Genomic DNA, 27,347 nt, shown 5'->3' with positions numbered 1-27,347 from the left:
ATTTTTTCATGTGCTTGTTACCAGTATACCTCTTCAGTTAAATGTCTGTTCATGCTGCTTACCTCTTTTCTAATTGGATTTTTAAAAAATTATTGAATTTTGAGAGTTCTTTATATCTTCTAGGTACTAGTCCTTGATTAGATATGTAGCTTGCATGTATATTACCTGAATTTGTAGATTATCTTTTCACATGCGTCACAGCAGATCAGAAGTTTTAAATTTTGATGAGATTCAAATTATTTTGTCTTTTCATAAAATGTGGTTTTGGTGTCAAGACTAAGAACTCTTCACTTAATCCTAAATCCCGAAGATTTTCTTTTATTTATTTTTCTAAACATTTTCTAGTTTATGCTTTACATTAAGCTCATGAACCAGTTTTAATGTTTTGTCTAAGGTGTGAGGTTTAGGTCAATGTTCATGTTTTTGCTTATAGACGTCCAATTGCTCTGGTGCCATTTCTTGAAAAGGCTTTCCTTTCCCCATTGAATTGCTTTCGTGCTTTTGTAAAAAAATAAAATAAAATAAAGTAATTGAAACAGCTGACTATATTTGTATGGATCTATTTTTGGGTTCTCCATTATGTTCCATTGATCAGTGTCTTTCTCCTTCTGCCTGTATCACATTGTTTTTTGATTACTGTAGCCCTACAATAAATTGTAAAATTGTGTATTAATTTCCCAGGACTGCTGTAACAAATTACCACAAGCTTGGGGACTTAAAATACAGAAATTTATTTTCTCACAGTTCTGGAGGCCAGAAGTTGGAAGTGAAGGTGTAGGCAGGGCTTCATTCTCTCTGGAGGCTCTAGGGAGAATCTTCCTTTTCCTCCTAAGCTTCTGGTGGCTGTTGGCAATTCATGGCTTTCTTGGCTTCCTTTAATTTCTGCCTTTGTCTTCATGTCACCTCCATCTCTGTGTATGTTTTCTTATCTGTACATCTGTCCCCAAACTCCTCCTGCCTCTCTGTTATAAGGATACATGTGATTTTAGGGCTCACCTACACAATTCAAGATAAATGCTTTCTCTCAAGATTCTTTTTTTTTTTTTTTTTTTTTTTTTGAGACGGAGTCTCGCTCTGTCACCCAGGCTGGAGTACAGTGGCGCGATCTCGGCTCACTGCAAGCTCCGCCTCCCTGGTTCACACCATTCTCCTGCCTCAGCCTCCCTAGTAGCTGGGACTACAGACACCCACCACCATGCCTGGCTAATTTTTTTTGTATTTTTTAGCAGAGACGGAGTTTCAGCGTGTTAGCCAGGATGGTCTTGATCTCCGGACCTCGTGATCTGCCCGCCTCGGCCTCCCAAAGTGCTGGGATTACAGGCGTGAGCCACCGCGCCCGGCCCTCTCTCAAGATTCTTAATCACATTTCGCCATATAAGGTAGTATTAACTCATTTGCCATATGTGATGGTTAATATTGAGTGTCAACTTGATTGGATTGAAAGATGCAAAGTATTGTTCCTGAGTGTGTCTGTGAGAGTGTTGCCAAAGGAGATTAACATTTGAGTCAGTGGACTGAGAGGGGCACCCTCAATCTGGGTAGGTGCCATCTAATCAGCTGCCAGCATGGCTAGAATAAAACAGGCAGAATAAGGTGGAAGGACTTGACTTGCTGAGTCTCCCACTCTTTATCTTTTTCCCATGGCTGGATGCTTCCTGCCCTTGAACATTGGTCTCCAAGTTCTTCAGCTTTTAGACTCTTGGACTTATAATAGTGGTTTGCCAGGGGCTCTCAGGCCTTTGGCCACAGACTGAAGGCTACTTTTGAGGTTTTGAGACTCGGACTGATCTACCACTGGCTTCCTTGCTCCTCAACTTGAAGACGGTCTATCATGGGACTTTACCTTGTGATTCTGTGAGTCAAGTCTCCTTAATAAACTTGCTTTCATATATACATATATCTTAATTTTTCTGTCCCTCTAGACAACCCTGACTAATATACCATATAAGACAATAGTCAGAGATTCCAGGGATAAGAATGAGGACATATATTTTAGAAGGCCAATATTTAGCCTACTACAATTGGATAGAGTAATTCCTCCTGCTTCACTCTTCTTTATCAAATTATTGATTGTTTTAGTGCTTCTAGGGCCTGTGCCTTTTCACCTACATTTTAGAATAAACATTTCTTTGTCTTGCCTTGTTGCAATGGCTAGAACTTTCAATACTACACTCTTGAATAAGAGTGGTAAAAGTGGACGCCCTTGCCTTGTTCCCAATTTTATTAAGAAAGCATTTTTTTTTAACCATTAAGTGATATTACCTTTAAGTTTTGTAGATTATTTTTATCAAGTTGAAATATGTTTTGTATTTCTAACTTGCTGAAAGTTTTGTCATGAATTGGTGTTAGATTTTTCTCAAATGCTTTTCTTGCATCAATTGATATATGAGTTTTTTTAGATGATTGACATATATGGATTACACTGACTGATTTTCAAATGTTGAACAAGCCTTGCATACCCAAAATCAACCTCCATTGGTCACAACTATAAATTTTTCTTTTTTTTTTTTTGAGACGGAGTCTCGCTTTGTTACCCAGGCTGGAGTGCAGTGGCCCAATCTTGGCTCCCTGCAAGCGGTGCCTCCTGGGTTCATGCCATTCTCCTGCCTCAGCCTCCTGAGTAGCTGGGACTACAGGTGCCCACCACCACGCCTGGCTAATTTTTTTGTATTTTTAGTAGAGATGGAGTTTCACCGTGTTAGCCAGGATGGTCTGAATCTCCGGACCTCATGATCCACCTGCCTCGGCCTCCCAAAGTGCTGGGATTACAAGAGTGAGCCACCGCGCCTGGCCAAGTATAATTTTTTTTAATGAATTCTTGGATCCAAGATTCTATTATTTTTTGAGGATTTGTGTATTGATGTTTATAGAAGCTGTTGGTTTAGTTTTCTTCTTTTTTACTGTCTTTGTTTTTGGTATCTATTTTGTCTTGATTGAGTTTTAGTAGTTTGTGTTTTTCAATGAATTGGCCAATTTCTTCTAAGATACTAAATTTATGAGCATAAAATTGAGATATTCCCTAATGATCATTTTAATGATGGAAGAATATGTAATATCTTGTATTTCATTCTTGATATTAATGATTTTTGTTATCTCTTTCATTTTCTTAAGTTTTATCTTCTTTTTGAGTGACAGACATAATTATAAATATTTTATTTATGTCAATATTCTATGGTTTTATCAACTTTGTTGACATTTTAAGAACTACATTTTGTTTAATTGCTTTCCTTTATTGTCTTTCCATTTTCAATTTATTGATTTCTGATATTTCTTTATTTCCCTTCTTCCACTTGTTTTGGGTTCATTTTGTTTCTTTTAGGAAAGAACTTAGATTAATTTATTTAGAAATGTGTTATTTAATTTTTACATATTTGGTGATTTTACTGTTGTCTGTGTTATTGATTTTATGATACTCAGAGAACATACTCTGTATAATTTCAATTCCTTTTTTGGGTTGAGTTTGTTTCATGAAGCAAGATATTGTAACTGTAGTATGTTACTTACAATAGGCAAGTCAATATGCCAAGACACCAGGTTGCAACAGAGAAAGAAGTTTGATTGTAGGGCCATTGAATGAGGAGATAGGAGGAAACCTCAAATTCGGGGAGTTTGGGGCTAGGATTTTTAAGGGTTTTGGAGTGGGCCAAGGTGTGAAAATTGTCAGTTGGTCAAAGGATGAAGTCATGGGACAGGGAGATGAAGAAACTGTATTCGTAGGCTGATTTGGTTCCTCTGTGGGCAGATCTTTAAACTGGTTAGTGTCAGCTGTTCTGCTGAAATTCAAGATCTGCTTAGGCAATTCTTAAACTAAAGCCTTATGATTCCAACCTCAGAAATCCTATATATAGGAACAGTGAGGATGCAGATGGTCCATATCTAGTGTTATTTGACTTTCTGTTATGAGGAAATGGGTCTGTTATAGTAGGTACCTAGGCAGACATGAGCAGGGCAGGAGAGACATCCCAACCTCGTGAATGGCAGGTGACCATCATCTGATGGATGTTAAACTATCTCTCTAAAATAATAATTGGTCGCAGCCAGCACCAGGGAAAGGCAGTTTCCCAATAGATAGAAAACACGTGAAGCTGGTGATCAGCGCTTCCTGACAAAATCCCAGGAGTTGGGTGAGTGGGCTCAGGCATATGCACGAAGAGATAAAATGGCAGAGTTAAATTGGTATATAACCTTTCTCTAGAACACTTAACTGGTAAGGGAAAAACGTCTCAAGTGAGCATACACACAACTCCAGTAAACACATTGTGCATGTTGCCGCTCCCAAGTGCTGGCAGGCTACTGTGCATGTAGAGAGACTGCTTCAAGAGAATAATCAGGGGAAAAGAAATGCAAACCCTGGAACCATGCCACAGTATAAAACCCAAAGTCAAGGGTCAGATGAAGCACTTGGATATCTCAAGTCACCCACTTGACCCTCTTCTAAGAGTACTTTACTTCCTTTTGCTCTAAAACTTTTTATTAAACTTTCACTCCTGCTCTAAAACTTGCCTTGGCTGCTGCCTCTGCCTTAAAACTACTTCTGCTCCTCTGCTAAACTCTTTCCTCCAAGGAGGCAAGAATCCATTTACGGCAGACCTGTATGGATTAACTGCTGATAACGGGTCAATGTACAGCCTGATTAATGCTTAATTATAGCTATAGTTCTGTAGCTATTTAACCCTTTGAGGATGGCTTCAATATTGTCTAAGTTGGTAATTCTTCCATGGGTGCTTGAAAAAAATATGTATTCTGCTGTCTTTGGGGTGAATGGTTCTATATATGTTCATCAGATTCTGTTGGTTGATTTTGTTATTTGGATCTCCTATATCCTTGCTGAGTTTCTGTCTGGTAATTCTATCATTTTTGAGAGGAGGGTGTTGAGATCCCCAGCTACAGTTGTGGATTTGTCTATTTCTCCATTCAGCCCTATCAGTTTTTGCTTTTCCCTCTTGTGCTTCTTCCTCTGTTTCTCTTTTTTGCTTTCTTCTGGGTTACTTGAAAAATTTTTTTAGGAAATCATTTTGATTTATTCATAGTGTTTTTGAATATAACTCTTTGTATAGTTTTCACAATGATTGCTTTGGGTATTATGATATGCAAATATCATTGATCACAATTTATTGATATGGAAAGCAGAAAATTCCCTTTCCTGGAAGATGTCTGCTTCCTAATCTTCAAAATGATGAATACTTTATGTGGCAAAAGGGACTTTGTGAATGTAGTTAGATGAGAATCTTGAGGAAGGATGATTATCCTGGTTGCTCTGGGTGGTCCAATGTAATCACAGGATTTTCTCAAGAGGGAAGCAGAGAGTCATAGAAGTGATGTGGTGATGGAAGCAGAAGTGGGAAAGTCACATAGAGATCTGGAGATGTGCTGCTGGCTTTGAAAATGGAGGAAGGGGCTATGAGCCAAAGAATGCAATTGCATCCTAGAAATTTTGTCTATTATGTTAGGAGGTTCTGGATCCTCATTAAATCTTTTATTTTAGCAAACTGTCAGTCTGTTTAGCATTCAGATCCTAGCCTACTTTTTGAGGTTGTTAATAAAATGACAGCTTAATTTTTACAGTCTTTGCAGTGTTATTTTGGTTGGCTTGATTTTTCTTTTGCTGCTGGGGCTCCCAGTAGTACTTGCTGGTGCTGGCTGAGGGGATAAAAGAAGTTTCCCCAGGCTGGGCTTCCAGGTGTCTGTCAGAGCGGGAGGGGAGTCTTATGCCTGTGGAGGTCCCAGGGGCTTCCTGCACTGCACCTCTTGCTGTGCCTGTGTCCCTCTTCCAGACCTCCTGGCTATCTCTAGTATCTCTCAGTGAGGGAGAACAGCCTGAGGCCCAGTGAAAAAACAGTGAATTCTCTCCTGGGCTACTTGTCAGTGAGGCTCCTGGTGGATCCCACCTTGCCTGTTCTTCTGGGTTTGCCTAATGTTGTTGGAAAGGCTCCCATTCAGTCAGGGGATGGAAAGAGCCTACCCAGGCTGGTTTAGTTGTTGGTTGGGGTTCTGAAAATGCTAGGTCTTGGTGACTTTCAAGTTCTGTTGGGGAGGAGGGTAGGCATGCAACACCCTGCCACAATGTTGATCTCCCAGTTGTTATTGGACCAACAGTTTCATATTCCTGCTGCACAGTAAGAGATCAATACACTGAAATGGTAGGGTTTGTGGCAGAGAAAATTTAGTGATTGCATAGCATTGAGTGAGGAGATGGGAGGATACCCTCAAATCCATCTCCTTGAGGAATTCTGGGCTGGGGTTTTTAAGGGAATAATGGAGGGTGAGGGGCTAGAAAATTGAAGTCATTGATTGGTCAGAGTAAGGGGAATGAAATCATCAGGATGTGGCAACTGCATTTATTGGTTAGTCAGTTTCTCATGATGTCTTTCTGACCAGCGGATGTCAGTAGTTTTGCTGGTACACAGGACCTGAAAGAATGTCTCCAGTGGAAAACTTAACATTTCATAATGCCGAAGTTGTTATCTGTAGAGCAGTTAAGGGAACCATAATGTAGGGTCTATGTGATTCTAAGGCAATAGGCAATTACAAGAAAGCAGGTCAGAGAGTGAGCTGACCTAATGATTAATACTGAGTGCGCTGTAGGCTGGGCTTATTTTTGTTTTTCTCCCTTATTGGGGGACCCCATCCCCAGTATGTCAATGTAGGTTCTTTCTATTTTCCCTAAGTGTAGGCTGGTCTGAGAAATAAAGAGAAAGAGTACAAAGAGAGGAATTTTACAGCTGGGCTTCCGGGGGTGACATCACATTTTGGTAGGACGATGATGACCCCCAAGCTGCAAAACCAGCAGGTTTTTATTAAGGACTTTAAAAGGGGAGGGAATGTACAAACAAGGAGTAGGTCACAAAGATCACATGCTTCTGAGGCCAGTAAAGATCACAAGGCAAAGGGCGAAGCAAAGATCACAAGGCAAGGGTAAAATTAGAATTACTGATCAGGGTCTGTGTTCAGCTCTGCATGTATTATCTTGATAAACATCTTAAACAACAGAAAACAGGGTTTGAGAGCAGAGAACTGGTCTGACTTCAGTTTCACCAGGGTAGGGTTTTACCCCACCCTAGTGAGCCTGAGGTTACGGAAGGAGACCAGGGCATATTTCAGTCCTTATCTCAACTGTGTAAGACAGATACTCCCAGAGTGGCTGTTTATAGACCTCTCCCCAGGAGTGCATTCCTTCTCCTGGGTATTAATTATTAATATTTCTTGGTGGGAAAAGAATTCAGTGGTATTTCTCCTACTTGCACGTCTGTTTATAGGCTCTCTGCAAATAGAAAAATATAGGCTCTCTGCAAGTAGGCTGTATTCTGCCTGACCCCTCAGGCAGTCAGACCTTGTGGTTGTTTTCCCTTGTTCCCTGAAAATTGCTGTTATTTTGTTCTTTTTCAAGGTGCACTGATTTCATATTGTTCAAACACACATGTTTTGCTATCAATTTGTACAATAGTGGTCCTGAGGTGATGTATATTCTCAGCTTACGAAGATAATAGGATTAAGGGATTAAAGACAGGCATAAGAAATTATAAGAGTATTATTTGGGAACTGATAAACGTCCATGAAATCTTCACAATTTATGTTCAGAGATTGCAGTAAAGACAGGCATAAGAAATTATAAAACTATTAATTTTTGGGAAATGATAAATGTCCATGAAATCATCACAATTTATGTTCCTCTGCTGTGGCTTCAGCTGATCCTTCTGTTCAGGGTCCCTGACTTCCTGCAACACTCCTTTCCTTCTTCCCTGATTAATTTTATGAAGTTTATAGGGGCAGTTTCATAGTCTTGGGATTCCAAACAAGTTTGCCTTCTTCTTACCACCTTTCAGAGTTCTCCTTTGGTTGCTTTGCATTATGTCCAGGGTTTATAGTACCTAGCAGGAAGAAACAGGGAGAGAAGGGTTTGTGCCTTCTTGTCCAGACTGCAAGTCACTGTTCAACTTTGATAACGCCAAGTTGCTTTTGCTCATGACCTAAAAGAAGGACTAGTGTACCTGAGTTGCTGGAAGAAGGCATCTGAAAAACAATGAACTAACGAGTATGGAGTCAGATGAGGTTGGTGTATTAGGAAGGGTCAGGTCATGCAAAAACAATGCAGATCACGTTAAGGAGTTTGGATTTCATTCTAGGTGCAGTGGGAAACCATGTAAAATTTTAAGCAATGGAATAACTTGATCCATTTTAAATTTTAGAATGATCATTTCAATTTCAATGTGGAAAAGAGGTGTCAGGGCTTATGAGTGGAAATATTGAGACATAAAACTATTGTCTACTAGATTGAGACAGGATGGCTACTGAACAGAGGTAGAGCTGGAGATAAGTAAAATGATTAGAGATAGATTTTGGAGGTATTACCTGTAGATTTGGGGGTGGATTGACCATGGAATATAAGTGAAAGAGACATATCACACATGCCTCTCAAAGCTCTGGCTTAATGAACTCTGTGGGTAAGGATAGACAAGAGAAGGAATGGGGTGAGAGGTATATCAACGGTTTATTTTGAGATAAATTTTACATATTAAAATAGAGATGCCAAATAGATGCTTATGCTTATAAATATCAGCTCTCAAGCTCAGAAGAGAAGAATGGACTAGAAATACAAATGCAGAGAATATCAGATCATAGGTAATGGGAAAATTGTGGGAATGGATGAGATCACCTTGGAGAAAATATAGAGTAAGAAGAGTAGAGTTCCCAGTTCAGAGCCCTGAGGCAAACTAACATTTGGTTGTCAGAAGAGGAGGAATGTGCCAAAGAAAATAAGTAGCAGCAGCCAGAAAGAGATAGGAAGAAAGCCAAGAAAATTTCCCATCTTTATAAGAATTTCTTTCACATTCTCATCACATTAATCACCCATAAGGATGCTAAACTAAGCAGAAAGTCACAAACACGCTCCTCCACATAATGTAATCAAGTTCCCTAATTATTCAATTACTTTATTGCCAATTCACATTAAGAAGTTATCTGTAGGAGAAATTCCTATATGCACACAAACACACACAAAAATCTGGAAGATAATTTAAGAAAATATTAGCAGAGATTATATCTGATGATAGAATCATGGATGTTTTTTATTTTCTTCTTTTCATTTTTCTAAAGTTTTAATTTTTTCTATAATAGGCTTATCAGAAAAATTATCTGAAGTTGTTCTTTTTTTGAAGGGGGAGAAACTATGTTCTATTATTTGGAACAAGGGAAATTAATCTGAGTGTTATGGCATACCATGATTCTATGACACATCTCAAATGGTTCTTTGAGTTAGATACATACAATTTATTTTCCTCTGTGATCCTCAGGGCTCTTTCCTTACAGATCAGTACATAGCTCTCTATAAATAATAATGGGAGACCATGAGGCAAAAAGAATATGAAACTTAAAATTATCTGTGTTTGAATTCTATCTCTGCGGCTTCGTATCTTTGTTACAAGGGATATGCTGTAAAATGGGACTATTAATGTATATGTTTTGAGGAGTAATCAGAGGATCAAAATTAGATAAAATAGATAAATGGCACAGTCCAGTTTTTGACACATGGTAGGTTATAGATAAGTGGTAATGGTTAATATTGCAGGCTATGGAGAGAGAGAGCCTAGGTTTGAAATTTGCTCATCATTTACCAAATGGGTCATCTGCAAATTACTCAACCTCTGTATGCTGCATCTTCCTTGAGTGACAAATGAAGGTCTTAATAGCATCTCTCACAATAGTATCTATTACTTTGTAGTATCTATCACAATGGTATCTATGACAAGGGTTTTATGAAATAATATATGTACAGCATTTAGAATAGTATGAGGAATATTCACAAGTACTCAACAAACAGCATTTTGCATATTTCTGCTATGATTAAGTTTCTGTAAATTAAATGGTTATATTTTAAACTCCTTAAGGGGCAGGAACCAGGACTTGCTCTTTTTTATACACAATGACTCATGTGCTCAAAAATGTTTATAATTTAGGATTGTCATTCCAAATATTAATTCCCATGACATAAAACTAGAGTTGGAGCTCTCTTAATGTATCTTCACTTAACAAGTCTCACTAAGTTAACTGATGCTCTCATTCTCTTTTGGTGCATAAGGAATCATGCCCAGGTGAGCATTCCTTGTATACTTCAGGTAACTATTTTTATGTGTATTAGCACATTCTGCTTCTAATAGTAGTTTTATTACCAAGAGACTTGTGTTTATTTCCAAACCAGTTAATACCAAGGGTGATTATCACAGTGGCATAATTTATTTAGATATGGAATACATTGTTTGACTTTGAGTGTGAAAAGAAAAAGCCATGTTTCTTATGAAAATTAAATTGAATGTTTTGGAAAAACTTAATAAGAATGAGTTCCTGGCCAGGCGGGGTGGCTCACGCCTGTAATCCCAGCACTTTGGGAGGCTGAGGTGGGTGGATCACCTGAGGTCAGGTGTTTGAGACCAGCCTGGCCAACATGGTGAAACCCCGTCTCTACTAAAAATATAAAATAATTAGCTGGGCATGGTGACAGACACCTGTAATCCCCGCTACTTAGAAGACTGAGGCAGGAGAATCGCTTAGACCCAGGAGGTGGAGGTTGCAGTGAGCCAAGATTGTACTACTGCACTCCAGTCTGGGCAACAAGAGTGAAACTCTGTCACAAAACAAAACAAAACAAAACAAAACAAAAAAGAGTTCCTAAAACTTGCTGTCAAATCAGATGTGGGCAATGTAACAGAAAGATATTGGCAAATCTATCTAGACTCATATTGCCTCATAGAATATCTTTAGATTATCTTTCTAAGAAATGCAAACTAGAAATCACAGACAATGGATAATGGATATGATTTATGTGGGTGATTTATGGAGGTGTGTGTCTCCTTCAGTGGACCTATACTGAAAAAAGAGGTCTTTGCCCAACATCTGAAGATTGGTATGTGTGTATGTATGTATCCCAAGTTAAAACGAAATATTTAAGGCTTACATTCATCCATTTTTAAAGACCCATGCCTGCTTTAATCAACAAATATTCATCCTGAATGTGAAAGAATAAGTGGTCTTCTAAAATTAGATGGGTTGAGCAGAAATTAACTGAATATCTACTCACTTGGGATCCCATGATAATCACTTGCTAATGTTAAGATTTTGAGCAGGTTACTTATCCTCCTGCACCTGAGTTCTTCATTTGTAACAGTTAATTTTTTTATTAATGAGTTTTTTTTTTTTTTTATTGAAAGAGAGCATATAAACATAGCAGCGTTTTTGGAAGGTAATGAGTGCTTTAAAAATGTATTTTCTTTATTCTGATGACTACTAAATATTTTATTTTCAACCTTGACCTCTCCTAAGCCCTGTACCCATATTTCCAGTTACATCTCAAGACATCTTCACTATTCTCTCAGACTGAGTTTCAAACTATTATCAACGCATTACTTTTTCTTCTATCTAATAACTCATACTCACAAAAAACCTGGGACTACATATGTTTGATTTTGAATTTTAGAAATGTCTCTCTCTATTCTCTCTCTTTCCTTCACTAATATTGCTCCCTTTCTTCCTTTTCCCTTCCTTCCTTCCTAATTGCTCCAGTTTATTTAGTTTAGTGAGATGTATCCTATTTTTATTATTCCAAAATGGGTTTAAGTGGAGTTTATTTCTATTTACTTAAATAACATTTGCAGTTGTTCCTTTAGTTCAAGACTTCATTACTTTTCATAGTACATTCCAATCTCTCTCTCCTCTCTTAGTATGTCCACTGCAGATATTATCTTCCCAGGAAACAAATCTGATCTGCACACGCACGTGCACGCGTGCGCACACACACACACATGCACACTCTCTTAGACACTCATGCCTTGTCATTACATCCAAGTTGAGATCCAGTCTCCTTAGCTTTGCATATAAGCTCATCGCAATCCTGCTGGAACCACTTTCTATAGATTCAGCTCCTGTTCCTTCCAACCAGACTCACCTTCCTGCTGTTCATGATTCTATACTGTCCTTGTGTTTGTTCTGGTGCTTACATCATGCCATCTTTTGGAGTACCCATTCAAGTGGATTAACATTTTCTGTCTAAGAATTCTTCCCACTCCGAAATGTACAGTAATGAAAGTATCTGGGTGATTTTAGAGGCTAAAGCTGTATCTCTATTATTCTGTATGTACACACGCAGCTGGTTATTTGCACATTTGTGGGCAGAATGTAATCTTACCAGAGTTCTCTTAGGTTGACTTGGTGTCTTCTCCCTAATTACTCCACACAGGGCCTCAAGTGACAATAACAGCTGGTTATGCAATTAAAACCTTTGGGCCGTGAGTGAAGAGCTCAGAGAGGATGACTGGAAGGGCATAGTGTATAACTTACTCATTGGTTTAATAAGATGGAAAGTGTTTGGCTGCTCAGTTATGCAATTCATTTTAACTTGAATGGAGAAATCAAATTAACTGCAGGCAGGTATTATAAGAGCTGACAGCTCCGACATCCTCAGTGTTCCATGAAACCGGGAGATTGTCCTTGTAGAGGCACAGGTCTGCTTTTTCTTCCTTCTTTTTCTTAGAACATTTCTACGTGCTAAAATAAATGTTCAATATACATTTTTTAGTAGCTAAAAGGATGTTTTGATTTTGGCTCTATCAACTGCAGAATTTGCAACAAATTAATGAGAACCTCAGCGGCAGAGGCTAAAAAAGTAATCCCCTGAACCATTACTGCACCCATCAGTGTTCTAAATTGCTGGGTATCTTGGCACAAAAAGAGTAGTGATATACGAGCGTGGTGTTTCCATCTCATTTAGACTCATTCAGATAATTTTGGATTCATGTTTCACAGAAAAATAGATTGTCCATGTTTTCCAACATTACTTTGATAAAGACTGGTGCGGTGGATTTGCTTTCTAATGGCTCATATGATAAGAAGAAAATAAAGAACAACTTTAACTTCCTTTAAAGAGATTTTTTATTTTACTTCCTCAGTGATTTAGGATGTTTTCTTAAAAGCTTCAACACATGGGTTAGAGATAGAGAAAGCAAAAATTAATAGTATAAATTAATAATAGCAAGTTTAATATTCAAAGCTTCTTGAAAACATGCTTTCAAGTTATGATTACATAGAAATGCCACCCTTTCTTAATTTGTTGGGTGTATAGTTTAAGGGAACAAGTAAATAGAAGTAGGAGAAAAACAATTACAGAAAAATTAAACCACTTGGCACAATCATTCTAATTGTTGAAACATTTTATGTTGGTATAAGTGTACTGAAATATATACATTTTAATGGCTAATTAAATCTATACGTGTGTTGTGGAAAACACATCAACTAAATATATGTTTATTTCTACCCTCTTCCCCCTCAATGTGAGGCTACTAAAGGGCAGGGATCACATGTTTATCATCTCAGTAATCTCAATTCCTTATCAAGATCCATCTCATTGTATGTTATGCATACCTTTTGTAAGGAAATTAATTATATAAGCACTTAAGTAATATCTATTATATGCCATGCATTATTCTAAACACTCTCTACATTAGTTAAAATATTAGCCATTTTTATCCTTATAAGCATTAGTATTAGTTACCTATTGCTGTGTAACAAATAATCCCACAAGTTAGTGGCTTAAAGAATCAAGAGACATTATCTCACACAGTTTCTGAGGGTCAGAAAATTGGGAGCACCTAGATAGGTAATTCTGGTTTCCTGGTCCCTCAGAAGGTTGAGGTGAAGATGTTGGTTATGACTGTAGTCATCTGAAGGCCTGACCAGGGCTGGAGGATCTGCTTCCAAGGTGACTCACACAGTCACATACATGGCAGAAAACTTAGTGCTGGTTGTTGACAGGAGGTCTCAGTTCTTATTATGTGAACCTCTCCTTAGGGCTACTGGCAGCTGACTTCCTCCAGAGAGTGGATAATCTAAGAAAGGAAAGTGGAAGATAAATACTTTTTTGACCTAGCCTTAAAAGTCATACTCTGTCACTTTTGCAGTCTATTGTTTACACAAGTCAACCTATTCTATGTGAGGGGTACTGTGCAAGAGCATGAACACCAGGATATAGTGGTCACTGTGGGCCACATCGGAGGCTGGCTACCACAACAGGTATATACAATAGGTGCTTTCATTATACCCATGTTACAGTTGGGGAAAATGAGGCACAGAAAGATTAATTCGTGTATGGTGGGGGTTAAATGAGATCTCACATGCAACATACACACAAGATGTAGAACATTATATGGAACATGCTAAGCATTCAAATATTAGCTGTTATTTTTCTCTAAACGCCAAAATTATTGCCTTTGGCATTTGTTTTTAAATGTCAATGGGTCAGGATGGCCACCTATGGGTTTCATTTTATGGAAACACATTTTGCAGCTATTGAGAGGGAAAGCTGGCATGTGACATGTATTAGTGTCCTATTGCTGCTGTAACAAATTAGCACAAACTTAGTGGCTTGGCCTAGTGGCTTAAAACACAAGTTTAGTATCTTACAGTTTTATAGGTCAGAAGCTTGACCTAAGTCTTACTAAACAAAAATCAAGATGTTGGTAGGGCTACATTTATTTTGAAGGCTCTAGAAGAGAGTCCATTTTCTTGCCTTTTTCAGCCTTTTGAGATTGCCTGAAGTCCTTCTCTCATGGAGCCCATCCTCCATCTTCAAAGCCAGCAGGGTAGCATTTTCCAATTTTGCTCTCTCTCTCACTTCTGCTTCTGTCACTGCGTCTCCTTTGCAATTTCTGCTTCTGTGGTCATGTTGTCTTTTCTCCTTTCTCTGTCCTTTGTGTCTCTCTCTTATAAGGACCCTTGTGTTTACATTAGGTCCACTTAGATAATATAGGATAACCTCCTCATCTCAAGAGCCTTAACTCAATCACATCTGCAAAGTCCCTTTCATCATGTAAGGTAACATTCACAGGTTCCAGGGATTTGAATACGCACGTATTTGGGAGACCAATCATTATCCAGCTTACTACATGATGAGTGCTTAGTTTTTGTTTGGTCAAAGCTTTTGAAAAAGAATACTTTTGTTATGGTCACTGAACTATCTCAGGCAAGAGGGGGAATTGAATGTATCTGCCTCTCTCTCCTGGGGTGGTTTTAAGGTTTAATCTCTTCATATCCTGAGAATGATTCATGCCTCCTCTTACATTGCATTGTAGGAAGCAAGACTGTAGCAGAAGCCACGTCAGGATAAATATCAGAGTCTGAGTTCTTGTACATGTTCTGCCATCTTCTGGCTGTGGTACCTTGAGCAAATTAGCATTAGAATGGTGATCATTAAAAAGTCAGGAAACAACAGATGCTGGAGAGGATGTGGAGAAATAGGAATACTTTTACACTGTTGGTGGGAGTGTAAATTAGTTCAACCATTGTGGAAGACAGTGTGGCGATTCCTCAAGGATCTAGAACTAGAAATACCATTTGACCCAGCCATCCCATTACTGGGTATATACCCAAGGGATTATAAATCACTCTACTATGAAGACACATGCTCACATATGTTTATTATGGCACTATTCACAATAGCAAAGACTTGAAACCAACCCAAATGTCCATCAGTGATAGACTGGATAAAGAAAATATGGCACATATACACCATGGAACACTATGCAGCTATAAAAAAGGATGAGTTGATGTCCTTTGCAGGGACATGGATGAAGCTGGAAATGATCATTCTCAGCAAACTAACACAAGAACAGAAAACCAAACATCACATGTTCTCACTCATAAATGGGAGTTGAACAATGAGAACACAGGGGCGCAGGGAGAGGAACATCACACATCAGGGCCTGTTGGGGAGTTGGGGGCTAGGGGAGTTATAGCATTGGGAGAAATACCTAATGTAGATGACGGGTTGATGGGTGCAGCAAACTACCATGGCATGTGTATACCTATGTAACAAAACTGCACGTTCTGCACATGTACCCCAGAACTTAAAGTATATATTAAAAAAAACATTGTATATCTGTTAAGGGATAAAGAGTCAACATCCATAAACAAATATCTAAACAATGTTGTGACCAAAAATACCTGCCTTGCCTACTTGACAGATTGCTGTGTTCATCAGTTGAATAATATGAAAGGACATATTTTGAAAGACATAAAAATCCAAACAAACATAAGATCTCATTGGCATCCTTGCTGCCAGCGATCTGAGCCCCCGACAAATGAAGCTCGCATAGTTGTGAACATGAAAACGAACAAACTTGGACATTCTGAGGGTCTCTGTGAGTGCGCAGGACTATGAGGGGAATGTTTTTTATCCCATGCCTTTGGGAGTTACATCATTTCCTCACTCGGTGGAGTGAGATGGAAAATGAGAGAGATTTTCTAACCAAACAACATTTAGACCCCTTGCAGTCTTCCATGCTCAAATGAAAACAAAGCCTTTAATTTGTGAACGTGGGCTTAAATATCATGTTAACCAAGTTAATATGTTATTAAATGACTTATATATGTCAAGTGGGGAGGTAATTAAGAGTTGAATATTCTTCAGAATTTGTTTTTTATTCACTTATCCCAGGTATGTTTTACAAATAGGCCTTTTGGGGCCAAAGGAGATATGTTAGGTGAGTGGATGACCACAAATGAGGAGGAAGACATCCTCAAGTGTGATCGCGTAGTATTCATGTCATTCTTGCTTCATGAAAAGTTCTCTGAGCTGCTTTGTGTGAGGCTGTATCAGGGCCCTGACAACCCAGGGCTTTTATTGAGTAATCCTTTCAGAGTCAACAGATACAAATCAAAGATAGCCTGGTCCATCCCATTTACTCCCCTTCTTTAAGCAATTGTTCATACAGGTAAGGCTGATAGAGTTGGGGGATGGTCACACAGAATCAGAGAGCTCAGGATTAGAAAACCCCCAAGAGGTCCTTCAGCAGGTTAGCACCTTTATTGCCACTTACAGCCTTAGAGCTTTACAAGCTATTCACCCCTTTTCAGCCAGGGTTTAATTTTCTTAAAATCACTATTGATTTGCCTCAACCACCAATCTGTTTTCCAGAGTTGTCAGTTTTTCTACCGGTGAATCCATCTTGCTCTGTGCCATGGGGTATACAACTTTAGGCCCCTCCCCAGCGAGTGCCTGTCTTCCTACCCACTGGGGCACACTCACTGTGGTGACATCAATCACCCCACGGGAGGTGGCTGTAGATAACTGCAGCCTCTACCCCACCAGCATTGTTTAACAAAAGGCAGAGAATACTGAATCTGCAGCAAACATCCTGTATCTTTGCCTTGTCCTTCTTCAAGTATAGATTTCACAGAAGTCAATCTTGCTCAAAGAGGGGAATTACTGCCTGTCTGAAGGGGGAGTCAGGGAGTCTCCTACCCCACTGTTCATTTGCCCTTCCTATAAAAGACAGTGGGGAAAGGTTCAATTTTCCTCATCTTGAGCAATCATGTAAAGAGAAGTGGAAAAACAACAACAAGAAACCACCCAGTCTTTTCAAAGCCTGCCTTCTATACTGAATGTCAGTTTTTCAGGGAGTAAATCGTCTTGATGAAAATTATTCTGATTCTTTCATTTTTTTCCAGCCATTTTGCTGCCTGACTTTGAGGCATTTCAGTACTCGTTAAAAATTTCTCTTTCACACAAAACAGAGAAAATGAGAGATTTTACTTGAACCAGGCAATTTGACTCTCTTTTTCAGGGTAGTTGATGTATACACAGGTATATTTATTTAATCTCTTTTCCCCATACATCATTGCTTAGATACAGATTTTCAAGAAAGGAAATCCATGTTTCATTTGTTAGGTATGCAACATAACTAATTGGTGCATATTATTTGTAAGAATTTTAACATATCTATTAAATAACCCGTCTCGAATTGTGGCATTCAAAAAAACTCTGAAACTTAAGATGCTAACTTCATTTTTAAAAATAAAAGCCCCACTTTCTTAGATGAAAGTGTAAATTTTTAGTGACTGAGGTGGTTGCCCTCTCAGGCATCTTTCAGAACAGAGGATGTGTTGTTTAAGGGACCATGTCATTGGATATGCAGGATAAGTAACCTCATTAAAGATGTAATATGAAGGCAATACATTGGCATATAAATACAGTCAAGAGGCCTATAAAGGAAAACCAGGAGAATTAGCTGGAAGTATGGCAGTCCACTTACATTACTTATTTGCTAGATTGCTTATATTTTTTGTGCTTTATGATTCCTTTTAGTCATTTATGCATTTTGATTCCTCCTAGTCAATTTTTTGACTTAGAATAAAAGTATCTAAGTGATTTGCCTGAAATAAAGTAACTGGTAATTAGTATGTGTGTGTGTGTGTGCTTGTGTGCATGTGTGCACTTATAAATATAAGTACAGTTCAGGCAGGGAAGGGGCAGGGGGCAGGCATAGCCAGCTGTAGAGGAAAAGACACTAATCTGGGCATTGAGCTGTTTGAATCCAAAAGCAACCCCTTGAACCAGCCAAGTTCAAGGTAAGAAAGATGAGCAGTTAGCTAAGGTCTGGAGTAAGAGTTCATCTTTGGGTGATGAACTTTAGAATGCAGGATGTTGCATGCACTTCACTTAGAATTCTACATGTCTTTCCCAAGAATTCAATTAGTTACCTAGAAATTTGAAACTACAATTGACAAGGTGATACAGATGTGGTTAATAAATACTCCATGGATATAGAATGGAAATGTAAAATAAGCAAGAGAGGTGATTTATAAGATGTTAAGGAACACTTAATTGATCATCGAGCGTCAGTCTCTTAAAGACTGGGCAATCTTAGGAATAGTTCAAGGTGATGTTTTCTTGAAAATGTTAGGTCATCCTCATGGGTTTATCTTGAGGGTTAAATAATAAGGTGGGAAGAATTCATTTATTCTCTTTTTCCTCCATTTGACAGATATTTATCCTGTTCTTACTAGCTATCAGCATGGTGCCAGGTACTAGGGTTATAGAAGCAGTTTGAATAAAACTTTGCCACTGTCCTCAAGGAGTGCACAAATTAAGTGAACGCTTAGATCTTAGCAAATTGCTTAGCATGTATAAGGCTCAACAAATAGTTCCTTTACTTTATCCATTTTTAGAATCTGGTGGATGTCTTTTTTAAACTTTAAAACTGTGAAGCTGTGAATGATCTTTGATGTGTGAAAATATAATGTTCTTTTATTCACCCACTAAATAGTTACTGAATGCCTATTGTGTGAATATGGATTATTACTAGGACCTATGTAAAATAAAGTATTATTCTTGGTTGAAAATTCATAATATGTCTATGCGTCTGGCATGACTGAGTGATTTAGGGGACATAAGAGTTATTTGAAATGGTATCTATTCTTAAGATAATTCATTATAGTGTTATACACAATTTTGTTGTGTTTGAATGACGTGGTGGGTTGCCATGAATTTTGTGTTTTGAGTCCAAAAAGCTGTCATGATCTGTTCCTTGTCTTTGCTGTTAGTACTCTTTGCTGTTAGTATGCCTTCTCTTGTCCCGTCCCATCTTCTGATGGACTTGTTTGCTGCCCTGTTGGAATGGAAGAAGCTTCCTGGGAGGAGACTTGCCTGTTCTCCAGGCTAGGTGAACCCCCCAGTAATCAACCAGTCTTTTAAAGCAACACCCAGAAGCAAATCTTGACTGGTATGATGCTCATTGCCTTTCATTATAAATACTTCTTTAATGCGTGTCTTTCTGGTTTGAGTATGGTCAATTTTTGTTGAATGAAGAAAAGAAGAATAAATGAATTCTGCCTAGCTCATAAAATACACATGGTATTCTGACTACCACAGAATATATCAGAAATAGAAGACATTTTTCCACTCTTGTGTAGCACACGCTGGCTGCCCTGAGGCTACCAAACCCCTTTGATGATTGATTGTGCCTTGCTGTATTCTGATAATCCCTTTTTGGGAGCAATTTGCACAATTTATGGGTTGCAGTGAAGCTGAATTAAATTGAAATTTTGTGTTCACCTAAGTTTCGGAAATATCGAGTTAAACCATGTTAAAGTTAATAGTTTTAACAGTAGGATTTCTCAGGAGCTTTACTACTTAATGTGCATGGTGCATCTCTGACAAGATAATGTGATGTGTAGCATTTTAAAAAAATATTTGACTTTTGAACCCCTTTTGTTTTTCTTGGAGCATTTTGTGCAAACTTGAGGTCTTCCATACACCCGTTGAGAAGCTCTGAGTTTGGCTGTCCTAAGAAAGAAACACAGTTCTCCCAAGAGGGAGGACAGGTAATTGAACTCAATTACTTTCTGCTAAATTTCTGTTAAGGGGAACTCAACTTTTATTGTTCTCAAAGAAAGGAAATATAATCAAATGCTAACTGATAAATGATAGGAAATGAACTTCCAAGGGTTAAGAAAAGCCAGACAGCCTTCCCAGCAGCATCCTCCCCACATGACCGACCTCAAGGCCACCCTAAAGCTGCCAACCAAATGCCTGGGGAGATTCCCATGGAAGCAGATGGTGCTGCCTGGAGACATTTGTCCACAGCTTGGCATCTGGGCTTTGAGTGCTGTCCAACTGAGGACCAATCAGGCAGAATACTGGGCGACAGGCTTCCCACTGAAATCCATTAGCACTCAGGCACTGCCCATCCTTCTTTTTCTTAAAAAAGGAATTTGTGTTCTCTGAAATTGTATCAGAAACACTGGCCAATGAAAATGTGTAAGGCAAACTGTGGCCTTCAAAAGAACACCTTTAGAAAAGGCAGAAAAGTATTAACATAGGGTCCACCCATTTAGTCGATCTGATAGTAGGACCTAATCCTGAAGTACATGGAGAGAAGGTTTCCATGTTGCTTTTCTACATTGAATACCTTTTAAACAAGGATTATCTCCTTGAACAAACTTTAGTTAGGCTCCTCTGAGCCCTCTTCTTGACTAGGCCTAGACCTTGTGCTTCCATGTTTACCTTTGTCAAGTCCAGTTTTAGCAGAAATCCTGCTGAGTCGGTTTAGAGAAAATCCTCCCATCCTTGATATCTGATTACTCCAGTGTGCCCTCACTGAGAACCCTGTAAGTTGGTTTAGCAAAAGTTTCCCTGCCCTGCAGGTCTTACCTTAGTCCGCTGGCCCCCCTCACTCTGTTCCCTGGCTATCAATTCCTACTTGCCCTTGCTGTATTTAGTGTTTAGCCCAATCTCTTTCCCCTATTGTAATCATCTTGGATAAAATCTTCCTTACCATTTTAACAAGTATCAGAATAATTTTTTCTTTAATATTACACATGCCTTTTCTACTGCGAGGCTCTCTGTTTGGGATCCTTTGTGCTTAATTGTAATTAGCAAAGGTAAAAAATAAAATGCTTTTAGAAGGAATGGCTTGAACAGAGATACTAGTTTTATCTTTGGCTAATTCAGAAACAGAACTATGGTACTATAAGAGCTAAGAGGAAGGCTCCTCACTAGGAGATGAGAGAGGAGTTAGTCCCTGAATTAAACCCACAGCCAGAAGAGATTTCTACATTGTTTAAAATATAATGGCCCAAGAATAACAATAAATACAGGATATTACACATACAGCATATCATTTCCATGGCTTTATCAATGATTATTTTTAAAATTAAGCATCATATTAAAATTAATTTGAAACATTTTATAGAAAAATGATATACTCATTAAAAAAATCATTTCCCATGCCTCATCTAAACAGAAGTTTTACTTTTTCTGGAGTTCTCCTAGCTGGAACTAAAGATATCATACATCTTAGTTTGTCTGGGGCAGCCTTAGTCTGCAGCAATTGTTCCAGAGCCCTATCCAGCTTAGCATTTGTCCTGAAAAAAATGTCCATTTGGACTGTGAATTGTGTGAATCCCTTGCCCTACCTGATATTAGATATGCCAAAATCGCAGTGCACACACCTGTGTTCACCCACACTCCTTGTCACTTACTCTATCAGATACTTCTTATTCAGCAGCTGGGATTCTCTTGGTTTTGATTGTTTTCTGAGCCTTTGGCCACTTGTTTTACCCCAGTCACTGTAAGGCCGAATTCGTATGACTCTACCCGGAATGTCTGAGGCAACTGACTTCACTTGAGTGCAACCCAATGGTGCCTCTTGTCATGCTTGACCATCCACCTTTCCCTCCTTGTCTTGAACTTTCTCTGCAGCCCTTAAGGAGTGAAACTCTGCAAGACTCGCTCTGCCCCCAGTGCGTGGGCAACGTGGGATGTGGGAAGAGTTTACGCCGTGGCTAATGGGGGACAAGAACTAGTAATCTGGCCAGGCGTGGTGGTTCACACCTGTAATCCCAGCACTTTGGGAGGCCTAGGTGGGTGGATTACCTGAGGTCAGGTGTTCAAGACCAGCCTAGCCAACATGATGAAACCCCATCTCTACTAAAAATATAAAAATTAGCTAGGCACAGTGGCAGGCGCTTGCAATCCCAGCTACTCAGGAGGCTGAGGTAGGAGAATCGCTTGAAACTGGGAGGTGGAGGTTGCAGTGAGCCGAGATGGCACCATTGCACTTCAGCCTGGGTGACAGAGCGAGACTCGCCTCAAAAAACAAAACAAAACAAAACAAAAAACAACCCTTCCCCCTCCAAAAATATTGTACTCCCTTATTTCTCCTGAGACACAGTTTATAGGCATCTGGCAGACAGAGCACCCACTTGCACATGATACCAACTGGTGGGCAGCTTGATAACATGCTGCTACTTCCCCTTCTTCTTTTCCTGCCACATTCTGCTTTTCTCTAACTCCTGCTTTCTTAAGACAGAATGCTCTAACAAAATGGCAGTCCCTAAGGTTTTGTCTGGGGCTCTGCTTTTCGAGGAACTCAGGCTATTAAATGTACTCTAACTCTTTCAGCTCCACACCTCCCTTTTCACTCTTCCCCATGATTCTGGAACTGGGACTCTGCAAACAACATCTCCCAGACTCCTTTGCTAGTTTGCTTACAGGTTCTGCCAATAGGAAGACTAGAGAGAAATCTGAAATTGGAATAGAAGAAGCAAGAAAAAAAGGATTTGTTATTTTTTTCCTTTTTGATGTGTGGCCCCAGCATTGGCAGTTAACTTCAACTGTGGTTAAAGATCCCGGCCTCCAGCTTCTTTTGCCATTCCCCAAACCAGCCTCATGCATCCTCAGAAGCAGCAGTGGTGGGTGGCAGCCCCTCTGAGCACCAACTCCAGGAGCTCTCCTCTAAGTTTTGAGGTGTCAGGTCCCAGTAACTGTATCTCTTCCTTTATGTATGCCCAGACCTTGGGAAGGTAGCTGTTTCCTCCAGTTCTCATCTCAACATTGTGTCAGAGGATTTGTGTGAGGATTAAAGGAGTCAAAACCATACAGTCACATACTGTCAATTCTCATTATTCATGGTAGTTACATTCCATAAAGTTGTCTGGAACACTAAGTTAGTGAATACTGAAGCATTGCTTTACACACACACACACCCCTACCTCTTTCATATCTTAAGTCTTTATTTTATTTTATTTTATTGAGACAGAGTCTCACTCTGTCGCCTAGGCTGGAGTTCAGTGGCACGATCTTGGATCACTGTAACCTCTACCTCCTAGGTTCAAGCAATTCTCCCACTTCAGCCTCCCGAGTAGCTGGAATTACAGGCATGTGCCACCACGCTCGGCTAATTTTTTTTATTTTTATTTTTATTTTATTTATTTATTTATTTATTTTTTTGAGACGGAGTCTCGTTCTGTCGCCCAGCCCAGGCTGGAGTGCAGTGGAGACGGGGTTTCACCGTGGTCTCGATCTCCTGACCTTGTGATCCGCCCGCCTCGGCCTCCCAAAGTGCTGGGATTACAGGCGTGAGCCACCGCGCCCGGCCTTAATTTTTATTTTTACTAGAGACTGAGTTTCGCCATGTTGGCGAGGCTGGTGTCAAACTCCTGACCTCAAGTGATCGGCCCGCCTCGGCCTCCCAAAGTGCTGGGATTACAGCCATGAACCACAGCGCCTGGCCCATATCTTAAATCTTAAAAGCAATTTATTCCAGTAGATGTGTTCTCTTTGTTTTACAAAAAAAGAAAACAAGGTTCAGAATTTAGTGACTTGCTTTGACTTACATGAGGCTGCTCCACTAACAGGTGCCACTGTTGAAATTCATACCCAATCCCACTGACCCAGAGCTGGGATCTGGCAATACACTGCACCACTGTTAGCATCATCAATGCCCTCTGCTCACTTCTGTAGGAGAGCTGAAACAAGAACACAGAGCCTTGTAATTCCGCTAAAGGTTACAGAAATTTTATTTTATATTGCAAATATGAAATCTGCAAATAATGAAGGTAGACTGTAATAAATTTAGAATATTACTTGTACACAGAAAATATTCAGATATTCACTGTGACCTTGCCATTTCCATTTTATAGTTGAGAATATTTAGTTCACTTAAATATTTGTGTGTGGCAGAGACAGAATTCAATTCTGGACCTGGTTCCTTTTATTTCAATACTTGTATTTTCAACTATTGTGTTGTTTCCAAGGTTCTAAAAAAATCTTTAAAGTTATAATATTTTGTGACCATGTAATATTTTATCACTTTGATGAATAATTATTGTCTTAACTATTCCTATAGTATAAGGATATAGTCAGGTTTCTGGTTTTTTTTTTTTTTTTTCCTTTATTAAAAAAAATAATTCACTGGGCGCAGTGGCTCACGCCTGTAATCCCAGTACTTTGGGAGGCCGAGGCTGGTGGATCACAAGGTCAAGAGATCGAGACCGTCCTGGCCAACATGGTGAAACCCTGTCTCTTCTAAAAGTACAAAAATTAGCTGGGCGTGGTGGTGCATGCCTGTAGCCCCACCTACTCAGGAGGCTGAAGCAGGAGAATTACTTGAACCTGGGAGGCGGAGGTTGCAGTGAGCCAAGATCGTGCCACTGCACTCCAGCCTGGTGACAGAGCGAGACTCCGTCTCAATAATAATAATAATAATAATAATAATAATAATTCACTAGATGTATGTATGCTTTTATCATTTTGCTTCTCGTGAAACTCTTAGGAATAATAATTGATCTCAGGCAATATAACTATCTTTAAGACTTCTGCTGTGTTAGAATTTTATTTTCCACAAAGGGATTACTTTAAGTCCATGTAACCAGCTTTAGTTCAGAGTATCATTTTTGCCAAAATCACACCTGTTCTAAAATCGTTATCAGCATAACATTATTTCTTGAAATTGCCTTAAGTTATTCAAAATATTTTCCCATATCTTTTTTTGAAGTATCTGTGATATCTTTTTTACCTTTAATGATTGATATTTTGCTGTTTGTCTTATACATTTGTATTTTCTATATGTTAAAGAGACACTTTAATCTGTTGTATTTAATGCAAATGTTTTTTAGTCTGTTATTACCCTTTGAAAATTAGGTTGGTTGTATTTGTATTGTAGAAGTGATCGCACAATTGAATTTTTCATGAAATTCATTATTTGTTTTGTTGTTCTGGTCAGAGGTCAGAATAAAGCCGGTAACAAACCAGCAGCTTCAATGGATCATTGTGGGGGCGGTGAGAGTGGGAAGAGAATTTGATCTGCCCTTTTAACCTTTTCATTTTAAACCTTAACCTTTCTCATTTGTAAAACTGAGTGAAATTGAGAAGATAGTCTCTAAGGCCTCTTCTGCCGCTAAAATCATTTGGTACTAACTTGAATCAAGTAGGATTTGGGATCAATGTGGGGGAAAATCTCCTTATTTTGCTAAATCTGTTTGTGATGTGGAAACTGTGTTAGTCTGCTGAGGCTGCCATAACAGATGCCATAGACTGAGTGGCTTAAACAACATAAATTTTTTTCACAGTTCTAGAAGCTGGAAGTTCAAGACCAAGGTACCAGCAGTTGGTCTCTGGTGAGGCCTTTTTCTGGGTTATAGACAGACACTTTTCCCATGTCCTGACATGGCTTTTCTCTGCGTGCAAAGAGAGAAAGATCTCTGTTGTCTCTTCCTCTTCTTATAAGGATGCCAGTCCTATTGGATTAGGGCCCACCCATATGATCTCATTTAACTTCAGTTCTCTCCTCAAAGGTCTTACCTCCAAATAATGTCATTGGAGGTTAAAGTTTCAACAGATGGATTTTTGGGGGACCTAATTTAGTCCCTAATTGTAGCCAACTTCATTCAATGAATGGTGTCACACCAGTGCAATAATGTTGTTAGAATTCTGACATCAGTGGAGTTGTGGATTGAAGGTTCTAAAGTGTGTGGACTTTTCCAATCTCTTTCCTTAGCTTCCCCCCACCATACCTTCCTATTCTAGGAACTGTATGCTGGCCTTCCTTCCATGTTTCCTTGAGCAGACCACCACATTCTACCTTCAGGCCTTTGCATCAGCTCTTCCCCTGCGTGGGTACTTGTCCTCCTGGTCTTTGATGGCCCAGCTCCTTCATCATTGTGGTCTTAGCTCCTCAGTCCAGCCCTCCTCTGTACCAAACTGTTTTTTTGTTCTTGCATAGTACTGCCCTCTCCTGAAATTAGCTCCGTTGTTTATTTGTTTACTTGTGTACTGATTGCCTGTCTTCCTAGTCATAGAATATGAGCTCCATGAGGGTAAGGGTCTTTTGCTACAGTGCCTGTTACATACCAGACTCTCAAAATTATTGATTGATGAAAAGCTGTTACAACCATTTCAAGTTATTCCAAACACAAATGGAAAGGGGTAACTTTATGTCAAATATAGCAGATATTGAGGTGACCATTAACACCAAAACAAAGTCTATCAGTGGAGATTTAAGCTGGTTATAAGCACAGGACATACAAAGAGGACAGTCTTGAGTTATCCTTTAGGAATTCTCCTTCACTTTCCAAAATGTCAAGGCATTTATACCCAAATAGTCTACTCTGACTCTTGTCTGTGACAGCAAGAAGGAATTACCTTGTGAGGTTAATAGTTAAGAAAACAAAACTTTATTAGAACACAGATATCATACTAGGATTCAAGATGATTTGAACTCCCTATCAAGTTTTACAATACAACAAAAAATTCTAGCCTGCAGGTGCCACTGATTGGCAAATTATTCCTAAGGAATTATTTATTGGGTGCCAGAATGCAGTAAGAAACATACAGACTTGGTCTCCATTTAATGGCTGTTCTTCTAGACAGGAAATACAAAACAACTAAGGTAGCCAAAACACAGCACCTGAAAGAAGGAAACAAGTTAAAGGTGAGTGGCTTCTTAGTTGGTATTTATTTTACTTGTACAGAATATTTAATCGTTTGACCCTGTTTACTTTTTGATATACAGAATTGAATTGTTCCTTCTAATCCCTTCAATATTTCAATGGCTGACTTGGTTTTATTTTGAAATCTGTATTACATATATTAAAATAATTATGTTTTGAGGACTAAGCCATGTGTGTACATGCAGAGAATTAGTAAAATCTATCATGAAAATCTTCGGTTTACATTATATTAAATTTTTCCCATGCATTTTTATTTAGCCTTAAGCATATATGTAGCACATTCCAGGAAAGAT

The 27,347-nt window shown here is 39.0% G+C and overlaps 1 protein-coding gene across 8 annotated transcripts in view; it reads left to right on the top strand.

Annotated features, from left to right (window-relative positions):
• LOC102145599 (uncharacterized) overlaps window positions 1-27,347 on the top strand; it is a 682,844-nt gene that overhangs the window by 36,929 nt on the left and 618,568 nt on the right. For 7 of the 8 annotated variants that reach the window (XM_074021604.1, XM_074021609.1, XM_074021611.1 and 4 more), the window contains exon 2: window positions 1,227-1,379. In XM_074021604.1, coding sequence (XP_073877705.1) covers window positions 1,257-1,379 — 123 coding nt within the window. In that variant the 5' untranslated portion in view covers window positions 1,227-1,256. The remainder of the gene's footprint in view (window positions 1-1,226; window positions 1,380-27,347) is intronic. The other variant, XM_074021603.1, reaches the window with a different exon arrangement.

The sequence above is a fragment of the Macaca fascicularis genome, chromosome 17 (assembly GCF_037993035.2).
Source record: "Macaca fascicularis isolate 582-1 chromosome 17, T2T-MFA8v1.1".
Lineage (NCBI taxonomy): Eukaryota > Metazoa > Chordata > Mammalia > Primates > Cercopithecidae > Macaca > Macaca fascicularis.
This window is presented reverse-complemented; position numbering and strand designations above follow the sequence as displayed.